This window comes from Microtus oregoni, unplaced genomic scaffold (assembly GCF_018167655.1).
Source record: "Microtus oregoni isolate MIOR12 unplaced genomic scaffold, Mior012 000035F_ref0000213, whole genome shotgun sequence".
Classification (NCBI taxonomy): Eukaryota; Metazoa; Chordata; class Mammalia; order Rodentia; family Cricetidae; genus Microtus; species Microtus oregoni.
Window position 1 is genome coordinate 18,852,758 of NW_024543094.1, and position 12,303 is coordinate 18,865,060.

Below are 12,303 nucleotides of genomic sequence, written 5' to 3' on the forward strand. Positions count from 1 at the left end.
TCTCTCCCATGAATCCAGACAGGAGCCCTGGTGCAGGCAGGCATCCCCCAGACATCATTCTTTTCACCAGGTTTATCTGTTCTGTGCCTGTTTGGGGCTAAGGCTCCCTGTGCATCTTCATCCTCCCTCTAACGGTGAGTCTGGTAATGAAACCCCAGGGCCTGGATCCTGGCCTTGGATATCACCAACTATAAGACCAACGATGCCTTCCTCAGTCACTGGTGCCATTTCCACAGCTTCTTGTCCAGGATCTTGTTTGAGGGGCTGGTGGGAGCAGCCTACCAGACCTGCCTCTTTCCTCCAGTTCTTCGGGTTCTTCACTGCTACACTCCAAGTGCCATCTGTAGGGCCCAAATGTGCTCTGGGTCCTCAGTCTGATAGGCCGTGGTGCCTCCCCCTAGAATTGCTGCCATCTGGACAGGGCACCTGACAATAGCTCTTCAGCTTCAGGACTATCCCTCAAATGGCCTCAGTTGGGGTGCCCTCTCTCTCACCCGTGCCGACTCTCCATGTGGGTGTTTCTCTGTGTGTGTACTCGTGTACCAGAGGAGGATCTCATGTAGGCCTAGTTGGCCTCAAACTTACTATGTAGCCAAAGATGATCCTGAGCTACTGACCCTTCCCTGGAACTACCAGAAAGCTGTCAACTTTGATCACTTAATACAGTGAGTAGATTTTATGGGTGCCATTCCAAGACAGTTGGCTGCAGTGAGCCATTCTAGCCTCAGAAAAAGGCTGTTGTGCTTCAGAACAAGCTGGGCTCAGAGCACGGTACCTGCTGCCTCCAACCTGGGTCTGAAGAAGTGAACCTTAGCAAGCCCTGGCTGCACTCTGCCTTAGGGTATCCCGGCATAACTATGGAGAACTCACTCTTTAGTGAGTGTGCACAGGGGCTGGAGAGATGGCTCAGGTGTTAAGAACACTCACTGGCTGCTCAAGCAGAGAACCTAGGTTTGATTCATAGCATCCACATGGCAGCTCAGTTCGAGAGGATCTAATGTGGCCTCACAGCCAAATACATGCAGGCAAAACACCCATGCATATAAAATAAAAACGAGTAGGAAGAGATCATCAGGAGTTTGATTCCCTAGTGGCCCATCCTTGTCCCGCTCCCTAACTTCTAAAACACCCAGCGCCATGACTCTGAAACCCTGCCTGACTGTCTGTAAAGGTACTCTCTTCACCCCTCAAATGCCCTTGTTCAGTTTTGCTACTGTAGCCCTGGCTGTCCTGGATCCCGCTCTATAGACCAAGCTAGCCTTGATCTTAGAGATGGTTGCCTTAGGCTTCAGTATTTTTAATATACTCTACTTCTGCCTTTTTCTATGTCAGTAAATTCTTTTTTTTAAAAAAAAATAAGATTTATTGGGGCTGGAGAGACGGCTCAGAGGTTAAGAGCACTGGCTGCTCTTCCAGAGGTCCTGAGTTCAATTCCCAGCAACCACATGGTGGCTCACAACCATCTGTAATGGGGTCTGGTGCCCTCTTCTGGCCAGCAGGCATACACACAGACAGAATATTGTATACATAATAAATAAATAAGTAAATAAATAAATATTTTAAAAAAATAAAATAAGATTTATTTATTATGTATACAGTATTCTGCCTACATATATCCTATAGGCCAGTAGAGGGTAACAGATTTCATTCCAGATGGTTGTGAGCCACCATGTGGTTGCTGGGAATTGAACTGAGGACCTCTGGAAGAACAGTCAGTGGTCTAAACCTCTGAGCCATCTCTCCAGCCCCCAGGTAAATTCTTTCACAGCCTGCTCATTGCCAGCTTGTCAACACCAACTCTAGCAGGCAGCCTTCTGAGAGTTAAACACTCTCTTTGCAGTTTTGGAAAGAATATCTCTTTACAAAGTATATTATAAATGAGATTTTTTACAACAATCGTAATTTTAACTGGGCCTGGTGCATGCACCTGTAGTTTTCCATATGGGCTGCAGAGACTTGGTGGCTCCTAGAAAAGGCCAAGTCATTGTAACTTTGCGATTCATGTGCTTTATTTTAGTTCTAAAGTTAGAACTTTAAGCTCCATTGTTTTTGTTTCGAGCAACATGTTATCATTGCTTCCAAGTATTTTAAAATCAAGGTGCAAAGGGGTTGTTTTCATAACTCAGAGTGCTGCATTGAGAAAAGTCACAGGGGAAAAAGTTCTTTCCAAGGGAATAGTTCACAGCCTCACTTTATGTGTCAGAAGGTGAAGTTATTATTTTTAGCATGTGTTTCTTCTGGAAGGTACTACACTGCAGGCACAATAGTCTATTTCCCCATGAAATCTGTAGGAAGAGTCAATCCATTGTTTCCTATTTAATGAAAGACTCATCTAAATATACTTGTCACTTCATATTAATGTTTTCACATTAAAAAGTCAATATCAATATTAAGCTAAGAACGATCACTGCTATCCTTTAGGTACTTAATATGGGGCAATTTCTGTACATTTCTTCTCTACTTTGAAGCAATATAATAACAGCTAACATTTAGAATTTATTTTCTACATGTAGGTATTTTTCCAAACACCTTCACCCCCCACCCCAGCATTATGTCTATAGACCAGGCTGTCCTCAAACTCAGAGATCTGCCTGCCTCTGCCTCCCAAGTGCTGGAACTAAAGGTGTGCACCACCATACCTGGAAAATACATATTTTTCAAAAGCTGAAAGAAAGGTGCTGCTTTAGAGTGCACTTTGAAGAGGTTTACATGGCAACAGACTATCTAGGAGCCCACAAAGAACTCAGTCCTCCCAGTGTCCGTGGGAATGAATGAATGTGGAAATCGATCTTTTTCCAGTTGAACCTTCAGATGAATGGAAATTTTACTTAACAGAGTTCTCCTAAGAAATCTTGAGCCAGACAGGCTGAGATAAACTGATGTACTAACCTATGAAAATTTGAGGTAATATATATTTTCTGTTTTAAGACTCTAAATTGTGGGGTAATAGATAAGCAAAAACAATAGCAATCTTTGTCATTTAATATTTCATATACATATATTCACATCCATGTTTTTTTTGGTTTTTTTTTTTTTTTTTGGTTTTTCGAGACAGGGTTTCTCTGTGATTTTGGAGCCTGACCTGGAACTAGCTCTTGTAGACCAGGCTGGTCTCAAACTCACAAAGATCCGCCTGCCTCTGCCTCCCAAGTGCTGGGATTAAAGGCGTGAGCCACCACCGCCCGGCCACATCCATGTATTTTATAGGTATGATGTATTTCTGAAGTGAGTGAGTACAATTTTATAAAGCCTTGGCATCCCAAGTTTAACTTCCTCAATCAGAAGCAACACTGAGTTATCCATGCCTGAGTATCTGGTAGACTCCACCACAATGGAGCCAGCTGGTGAGCAGATATAAAAACTTTAAGGCATCTCCCACAGCTCCCAGACTGGAGTCCCTGCTTTCCCAGCTCTTCTGTTTAAAGGGACTGCTCACCATTTGCCCAGGAACTCCAAGTGGCCATCCTTCAGTTACAGCATGACTTGGAATGTACCTGCCTGCTTTGCTTTTTACTTTTGTTTTGCTGCTATTTTGAGACAGAGTCTTGCCATGTAAGCCAGGCTGGCCTCAACTTTGCCATCCTCTCGCCTCAGTTTCCTGAGTTCTGGGATCACAGCTATGCATTACCAAACTCAGGTGCCTCTTCGCTTTAACCTACCAACTGAAGCTACTCCAGGGAAAATAATTGGCTGGTGCCCTGGACACAGTGAAGACATTAAGTGCCCTAGGTCCTACTGCTTAGTGCCTGAGTGCCTGAGTATTTTGTAGTTTTCTTTAGGCCCAGAGACAAGGATTACAAATGGGATTACATCAGATTGAAAAGGATCTGAGGGGGGGCTGGAGAGATGGCTCAGTGGTTAAGAGCACTGCCTGCTCTTCCAAAGGTCCTGAGTTCAATTCCCGGCAACCACATGGTGGCTCACAACCATCTGTAATGAGGTCTGGTGCCCTCTTCTGGCCTGCAGACATACACACAGACAGAATATTGTATACATAATAAATAAATAAATATTAAAAAAGAAAAGAAAAGAAAAGGATCTGAGGGGGCTGGAGAGATGGCTCAGTGGTTAAGAGCATTGCCTGCTCTTCCAAAGTCCAGAGTTCAATTCCCATCAACCACATGGTGGCTCACAACCATCTGTAAAGAGGTCTGGCGCCTTCTTCTGGCCTTCAGGCATACACACAGACAGACTATTGTATACATAATAAATAAATAAATAAATAAATAAAAGGATCTGAACAATGAAGGAAACAGTTGCCAGTGGGCAGAGACAGTCAACAGAATGGGAGGAATATCTATGTCAGATATTATCAGACATGGGATTATGTTCAGAATATATAGATAACAAAACAAGAAAACAAATTATCCAACCAACAAATTGCCTATAAATTAAACATATCAAAAAGAATAAGTATAAATGGCTAATAAATACATTTAAAAGTACTCAGGATCTTTAGCCAGACCTGGGGCAGAATGGAAAACACATTATTATCAAAGAAGTAGATAACAAAAAGCCAGGTGTGGTAATTACACCTGTAATCCCAGCATTTGGGAGGTAATTTGCTTGAATTTTGGAGTAAGGCCTAGTTTCAAAAAGCAACGAGTGAAAAAGAAAAAGAAAAGAAAAATGCTTAAACATTGGCAAGGATGGAAAAGACAGGGACCTTTACGCACTGTTAGGAGGAATATAAGTTATTGTAAACAGTATGGAAATGAGTATGTGAGTCTGGAGGTCTGTAATAGCTTGAATGACGGTGACCTTCATGGGCCCTCAGTTCATAGGCTGTTTTAAAAGGGTTCATGAGGTATGACCTTGTTAGAAAAGGTGTGTCACTGAAGTGGGCTTTGGGGGCTCAAAAGCCCACGCAACACACACACTCTCTCTCTGCCTCATGCTGTGGATCAGGCTAGAAGCTCTCAGATACTGCTCTAGCATCCTGTCAGCCTGCTGCCGCCATAGTCCTGCCATGAGAGTCATTGACTAACTCTCTGAAACAGGCAGCAAGACCCAGATTACATGTTCTCTTTTATGAGTTGCCCTGGTTGGAGTGTCTCTCCACACCAATATAACGGTAATTAAAAATTCCCAAACAAACCATAAGAATAAACTACTGCAAGATCCACGAATACCATCCCTGAGTATAAACCTGAAAGTATTGAAGACAGCATATTAGCAGAGATACCTGCACACTGTGTTCACTTGGCAGCATGCACTATAGCCAAGCCATGTAATCAGCCTATGAGGTGTCGAATGAAAAAAGTTATTAACACACACACACACACACACAGAGAGAGAGAGAGAGAGAGAGAGAGAGAGAGAGAGAGAGAAAGAGAATTCAGCCATGAAGAGTGAAATCATGTCATTTGTGGTGAAAGAAACTATCGCGCGTCTTAGTCAATGTTCTATTGCTGTGAAGAGACACCATGGCCATCGGAACTTTTACAAAGGAAAGCTTTCCATTGGTCTTGCTTACAGTTTAGAGGTTTTGTCCATTCTCCTCACGGAGCACATTGGCCTGCAGACAGGCAGACATGGTAGCTGAGATTTCTGGGTCAGCAAGCAGCAGGAAGAGAGAGACACTGGGCCTGGCTTGAGCTTTTGAGACCCCCCCCCCCACCAAAGCCCACTCCCAGTGACACACTTCCTGCAATAAGGCCACACCCACTCCAACAAGGCCACTTCCTAATCCGTGTCAAGTAACAGCCACTCCCTAGTGACCAAGCATTCAAATCTGTGAGCTTATGGGGCCATTGCTATCAAACCACCACATCAAGTGGAGCAAAGTAGGCCAGGCTCAGAAGGAAAAGTACTACTTTTTTTTTCATTGAGATGTAGATTCTAGATTGTTAAGGTCTGGAGAGATGACTTAGCAGTTAGGGATACTGGCTGCCCTTCCAGAGGATCTGGCTTCAATTCCCAGCACCAACATGGCAGCTCACAATCATTTGTTGCCCCAGATCCTGAGGTGTCAGTGCCCTCTTTGGGCCTCCACAGGCACTGCTTGCACGTGGTGCGCAGATATACACAGGGGAAACACCTATAGACATAAAATATTATAAAAACCATGAAAATGCACCGAGCACTGGTGGCTCACACCTTTAATCTCAGCACTCAGGAGTCCAAGGCAGGCAGATCTTTCTGAGTTCAGGACCAGCTGAGTCTACAGAGCGAGTTCAAGTCAGCCAGGGCTACACAGAGAAACCCTGTCTCAAAAAAACAAAAGAAAGAAAGAGAAAGGAAGAAAGGAAGAGAGAAAGAAGGCAGAAAAAAGCCTAATGGAGGATATAGGAGGGAAGAAAGGGGTCAAAGTGGAAGGGCAGGGGAGTAAGGAAGGAGGATCATTGAGAAAAAAGTATGAAGGAAAATGCAACATCACTTTGTAGGATAACTTTTTAAAAAAAAATGGTGAAACTGAGTTTTCTTCTTTCCCCCAAATCCTTTCTTTTTGCATCCTTGTTTTTTGTCCTTTCTGTAAGGAAAACTACACTGCTGTACTCTGCAACTTCCAGCAGAGGGTGAATTTTAAGGCGGGAGACTTCAGGATGTACATATAGCTCTACTGTATACCAGAAAGCTAGTCTTGCTCGGCTGCCATTCTTGCACTGGGTCCAAATCCAGAAGGCCTTTGGCCCTGGGCTTTCCCCCAGACCAGCCTGGGTACTGGGCGTAGCTATGCCTCAGCTTCCAGCCTCTGATTGGCTCTGAGAGTCCAACACCTTGACCAATGAAGCCCGGGGGCGTTGTCCCTGGGCGAGTCCTCAGCCTCACGTGGTGCATTCAGGTTCTCACTCTCCTGCGACCATCTCTCTCGCCTTGGCTGCAGCTCCCGTTTCTTCCATTCTTTCGGACCCAGACTGACATGGCTCCGGCCACTATGGCAGCTGCAAGGAGAGCCCTCTGCCTAGCTGTCCCGCTTTTCCGGCGCGGTTACCAGACGGAGAGGGGCGTCTATGGCTACCGGCCTAGGAAGGCCGAGAGCGGAGAGCCCCGAGGCGACCGTACACGCCCCTCAGGTTAGGGGTGCGGCAGGACACTGGGAGGGCAGGGACCAACCTGCACTGCGTGTGGTGGGGTGCTCTTGAAAGTGGGTACTGGGCGCCTGGGAACTTCTGGCCTGTGAAGGATCGCTGCCTGGGAGAGCTGAGGATATGGTAGGAGGAAGGTGTGGGAGTTGTCAGTGTCGAGGTCACCCCACTGTCTAGCTTCCACAATTGGGCATCCCTGGGCTTTGTATTCCGTAGTCTCCCCATCTTTTTTGTTGGATCCTAGTTTGGGAACAGCTTCTCTTTTCCATTCCTCATCCATCAACACGTAGGAATTTAGCCCTTTGTGGAGATGGTTCTGTGAAAAGACACACGTTCTAAGATCTCCCAGCTCTTAACCAGACAATATATTTGCATGGCCAACAGATGACATCTCTGTGCTACTTGCAGGAGGGCAGTTGGTACATGATCTAGACAACAGTGGTATTATTTGCCCTTGGACCTAGCTAACCTTTCGCTTTAATTGCTGAACTTGTAACCATGTGGCTGATAGGTTTTGAAGTAATTAGCCAACGCGAAAATCAGTTTTTGGAACTATTTTGCAATCTCGTGTCCAAGAATGATTTCGAGTATTTGGTTTATGCTACAAAGTTAAGTTATTCTATCATTTGTCCTTATGCAGTAGAAAAATGCAGGTTATTAGAGAAAACTGTTGGCATCTTTAAATTTTTTTACATTTACTTATTTGTTATATAACTTTCATATTTATTTATGTGTATAAGTGTTTTGCCTGCATGCATATATGTATACTATGTGCATGCCTGATGTCCAAAGAAGGCATTGGATTCCCTGGCACTGGATGCACAGATACTGTGAACCAGCATGTGGCTGCTGGGAATCTAACCCCGATCCTTTGCAACTATGCTTGTTTAACTACTCAGCCATTTCTCCAGCCCCCATTTAGCTTCTTTTTAAAAAATTGATATTTATTGAGCTCTACATTTTTCTCTGCTCCCCTCCCAGCCTCTCCCCTCCCCACTTCAACTCTCCACCAAGGTCCCCATGATCCCAATTTACTCAGGAGATCTTGTCTTTTTCTACTGTCTACTTCCCATGTAGATTAGATCTATGGAAGTCTCTCTTAGTGTCCTCATTGTTGTCTAAATTCTCTGGGATTGTGATTTGTAGGCTGGCTTTCTTTGTTTTATGTTTAAAAACGACCTATGAGTGAGTACATGTGATAATTGTCTTTCTGTGTCTGGGTTACCTCACTCAAAATAATGTTTTCTAGCTCCATCCATTTTCCTGCAAAATTCAAGATGTCGTTATTTTTTTCTGCTGTGTAGTACTCCATTGTGTAAATGTACCACATTTTCCTTATCCATTCTTCGATCAAGGGGCATTTAGGTTGTTTCCAGGTTCTGGCTATGACAAACAAAGCTGCTATGAACATAGTTGAGCACATGTCCTTGTGGCACAATTGAGCATCCTATGGATATATACCCCAAAGTGGTATTACTAGGTCTTGAGGAAAGTTGTTTCATGATTTTCTGAGAAATTGCCACACTAACATCTAAAGGGGTTGTACCAGCTGGCATTCCCACCAGCAATGCACGAGTGTTCCCCTTTCCCCACAACCTCTCCAGCATAAGTTGTCATCAGTATTTTTGTTCTTGGTTATTCTTACAGGTGTAAGATGGAATCTCAGAGTTGTTTTGATTTGCATTTCTCTGATGACTAAGGATGTTTCCTTATGTGTCTTTCAGCCGTTTTAGATTGCTCTGTTGAGAGTTCTCTATTTAGGTCTGTACTCCATTTTATATTGGATTGTGTGTTCTTTTGGTGTCCAGTTTCTTGAGTTCTTTGTATATTTTGGAGCTCAGACCTCTCTGTCTGATGTGGGGTTAGTGAAGATCTTTTTCCATTCTGTAGGCTGTCATTTTGTCTTGTTGACCATGTCCTTTGCTTTACAGAAGCTTTTTAGTTTCAGGAAGTCTCATTTATTAATTGTTTCTCTCAGTGTCTGTGCTGCTGGGGTTATATTTAGGAAGTGGTTCCCTGTGCCAGTGTGTTCGAGTGTACTTCCCACTTTCTCTTCTATAAGGTTCAGTATGGTTGGCTTTATGTTGAGGTCTTTTATCCATTTGGACTTGAGTTTTGTGTGTGGTGATAGATATGGGTCTATTTTCATTCTTCTACATGTTGATATCCAGTTATGCCAGCACCACTTTGTTAAATATGCTTTCTTTTTTCCATTTGATATTTTTTGTTTCTTTATCAAAGATCAGGTGTTAGAAGATGTGTGGATTGATATCCAGGTCTTCTATTCGGTACCACCATTTAGCTTCTTGTTTGTTTGAAACAGGGTGTCATTATGTAACCTTGGCTGATGTGGAGCTTGTGTAGACAAGGCTGGTCGCAGACTCAGAGATCTGCCTGCCTCTGCCTCCTAAGCACTGGGATTAAAGGTGTGCGCCACAATGTCCCCACCCCCCAGCTGGCTTCTTTGATCCTAATATTAATGTTGACAGTCCCCTCTGTCAGACTTGGTATATGCCTTTAGTCCTTTCACTGGAGACGCAATGGCAGCTTGGGCCTCTGTGAGTTCAATACCATCCTGTTCTACATAGCGAATTCAGGTCAGCTGAAGCTACGTTGTGAGACCGTTTCTACTAAAATAAACAAATCCTTTTTATTGTTTAAGTGCTACCAGATCTTTCTTTGACTTTTCACAGTTTGGAACCTTAGAGTATTTTGCTTTTTATCTTGAGAACCATTGAAAATAAATCTCATCTCTTTCTTTTGTGTAGCCCAGGCTGTCCTAGAACTTGCTCTGTAAAGCTGGACTCAAACTCAGAGATCCACCGCCTCTGCCTGAGTGCTGTTTTAAAAGCATGGCCACCATACCTGGCTGTAGTCAATTTTTTTTTGGGGGGGGAAGCATTTTGACTAACTAGATTGTTAATTCTGCATTTGCAAGGCTATAGATATTTTCTTCCACATTGCAAATTCAGTGTGTAGACTTTTTTTCAGTGTCGTTCGAACCTATAACCCTACTTACCGAGCTACTTACTTCTCAGCTCCCTATAATTCATATCCATTATTCTTGAACTTATTTGTTGATGAACAGTGATTTTGGTTCTTAAAATGCCAGTTCCTAGATCTGAATCTTTTCTCTTTACCCAGGTTCTAATTCAGTGACCAGGTTCTGAAACATAACCCCCCCCCCTTTCTTTTTATAGTGTTGGAGATCAAACTGAGGGCCTTGTGCATGCTAGGCAAGTTCTGGACCACTACATACGCCCTCAGCCTAGGATTATGTGAATGTGTGTATCTGTGTGTGTCCGCCTTTGGCTAGTCATAAGGAATGTATGTTGTACATGAAGGGACAAAACCTTTAAGGTCGTGTCAGTGCACACTCAACATACAGCTGCTGTGATTGGTTTGACCTTTTCTTTCACATCCGACTGACCTAATGAATTAAGATTGCTGTGGAAAAACCCGTCTAATAGTTACCATTTGGAAAAGTGTATGAGAATCACTTTGGGAACTTCAGGCTGGTATAGTTAGAAGAATATCTCTGGAGTTGATTTTACGTTTAAGTCCTTCTTTCTTCCCTTATCACCAAATCACTTTCCGCAGCCTCCTAATAGAGAACCTGCTTTATTATGAGCTTCCTGGTAACTCTAAAAGTTCAGTGTTGAACTATAACCTCAGGTCATGGGTATGATTGTACATATTAGGGCCAGTGTGAAGGAAAGCAAAGTCGATGATGGAAACAGTTATTTGTGAGTTGCAGTGTCTGGCTTAAGGGATTTTTTGGGAAGGAAAATTGTGTTGTTTTTGTTTTGTTTTGTTTTGTTTTTACTTTCTTTTTGTTTTTTGTTTGTTTTTCAAGATAGGGTTTCTCTGTAGCTTTGGAGCCTGTCCTGGAATTCTCTCTGTAGACCTGGCTGGCCTCGAACTCACAGAAATCCACCACCTGCCCCTGCCTCCAAGTGCTGGGATTAAAGGTGTGCACCACCACAGCCTGGATTTTGTTTTTGTTTTTTGTGCGCTCTCTCTCTCTCTCTCTCTCTCTCTCTCTCTCTCTCTCTCTCTCTCTCTGTGTGTGTGTGTGTGTGTGCATGTGCACACATAGAGCTAGAGTTATAGGTGGTTGTGAGCCACTCAGTATGGATGCTGGGAACCATACCTTTGTCTTCTGCAAGAGCAGCTAATGCTCTTAACTGCTGGGCCATGTTCCAGCCCCTTAAACATCATTAATGACATTATGTGCTGCATACAAAAGGCTGGTCATACCAGGTGGAGGATGTCTCCCCTAAGATTCAGATATTATTTCTTCTTTACCTCATTGGTATTTAGAAACTTGAACAATGTAGAATATGTATTGTTTATACCTAAATCTCTGGGCATAGCAGGTACTGAGTAAACATATTTGAGTTAAAACAAAAACAAAATGAGTCTCCCAGACAGCCTCTCTGGAATCATTATTCCTGACCTCATTTTATTATCTTAGTGTGCAGAATCAAAATCTGATCCCGTGACCCTCGAGGCAAGCACTTTGCCTGGAGCTCTTGGCCCTGGGTCCTGTTCTTTTCTCCTTGTTATATTCTGTTCTACGTGCTAAGACACAGCTGCTCTCGATAGCAGTGCTGAATTTCTACCCATTTGTTGATAATATAGTTTCCACTTGACCTCATGCTTTCTTTCATTCTTTTAAAGATTTTTTAAAGTTTTATGTATAGAAGTGTCTCTGTACCACATATGCCTGGTGTCTGTGTACCGCATAGCCCAGTCCCAGAGGTCCCTGGGACTGTGAGTCATCTTGTGGGTGCTAGGAATCAAGTCTGGATCCTCTGGAAGAGCAGCCAGTGCTCTTAATCTCTGAACTGCTTCTCCAGTCCCACTGTTTATTCCTTAGTAAGACATATAAGGTCAGGGCTCTCTGCTGGCACCAGGCACACGTATGGTACACAGACACACATGAAAGCAAAATACCCGTTTACAAAAATAAAAATAAAGGTTAAAAAAGACACATATATCATATGTCCTTGTATATGCAATGTTTTGAGTCTTTCTCTGTAATTCTAGTTGACCTGGTACTTGTTATTGTAACCTAGACTGGCCTTGAACTCATGGTAGTCCTCCTGCCTCAGCTACCTGCATCCTGGGATTACAGGACTGCATCACCATGCTAGGCTCATGCAATTTGTGTGTGTGTGTGTGTGTGTGTGTGTGTGTGTGTGTGTATGTGTTTGGGGTATATAACTCTTTCTTATATAACCAGAACATTGAGTATCAGGAGAAGATGCTT

At 43.4% G+C, this 12,303-nt stretch overlaps 1 protein-coding gene across 1 annotated transcript in view; it reads left to right on the plus strand.

Annotated features, from left to right (window-relative positions):
• The first annotated feature begins 6,837 nt into the window (after positions 1-6,837).
• The window catches only part of Dhtkd1 (dehydrogenase E1 and transketolase domain containing 1), a 45,698-nt gene continuing 40,232 nt past the window's right edge, over positions 6,838-12,303 (plus strand). Inside the window, exon 1 of the mRNA XM_041630758.1 lies at positions 6,838-7,016. Coding sequence (XP_041486692.1) covers positions 6,863-7,016 — 154 coding nt within the window. The 5' untranslated portion in view covers positions 6,838-6,862. The remainder of the gene's footprint in view (positions 7,017-12,303) is intronic.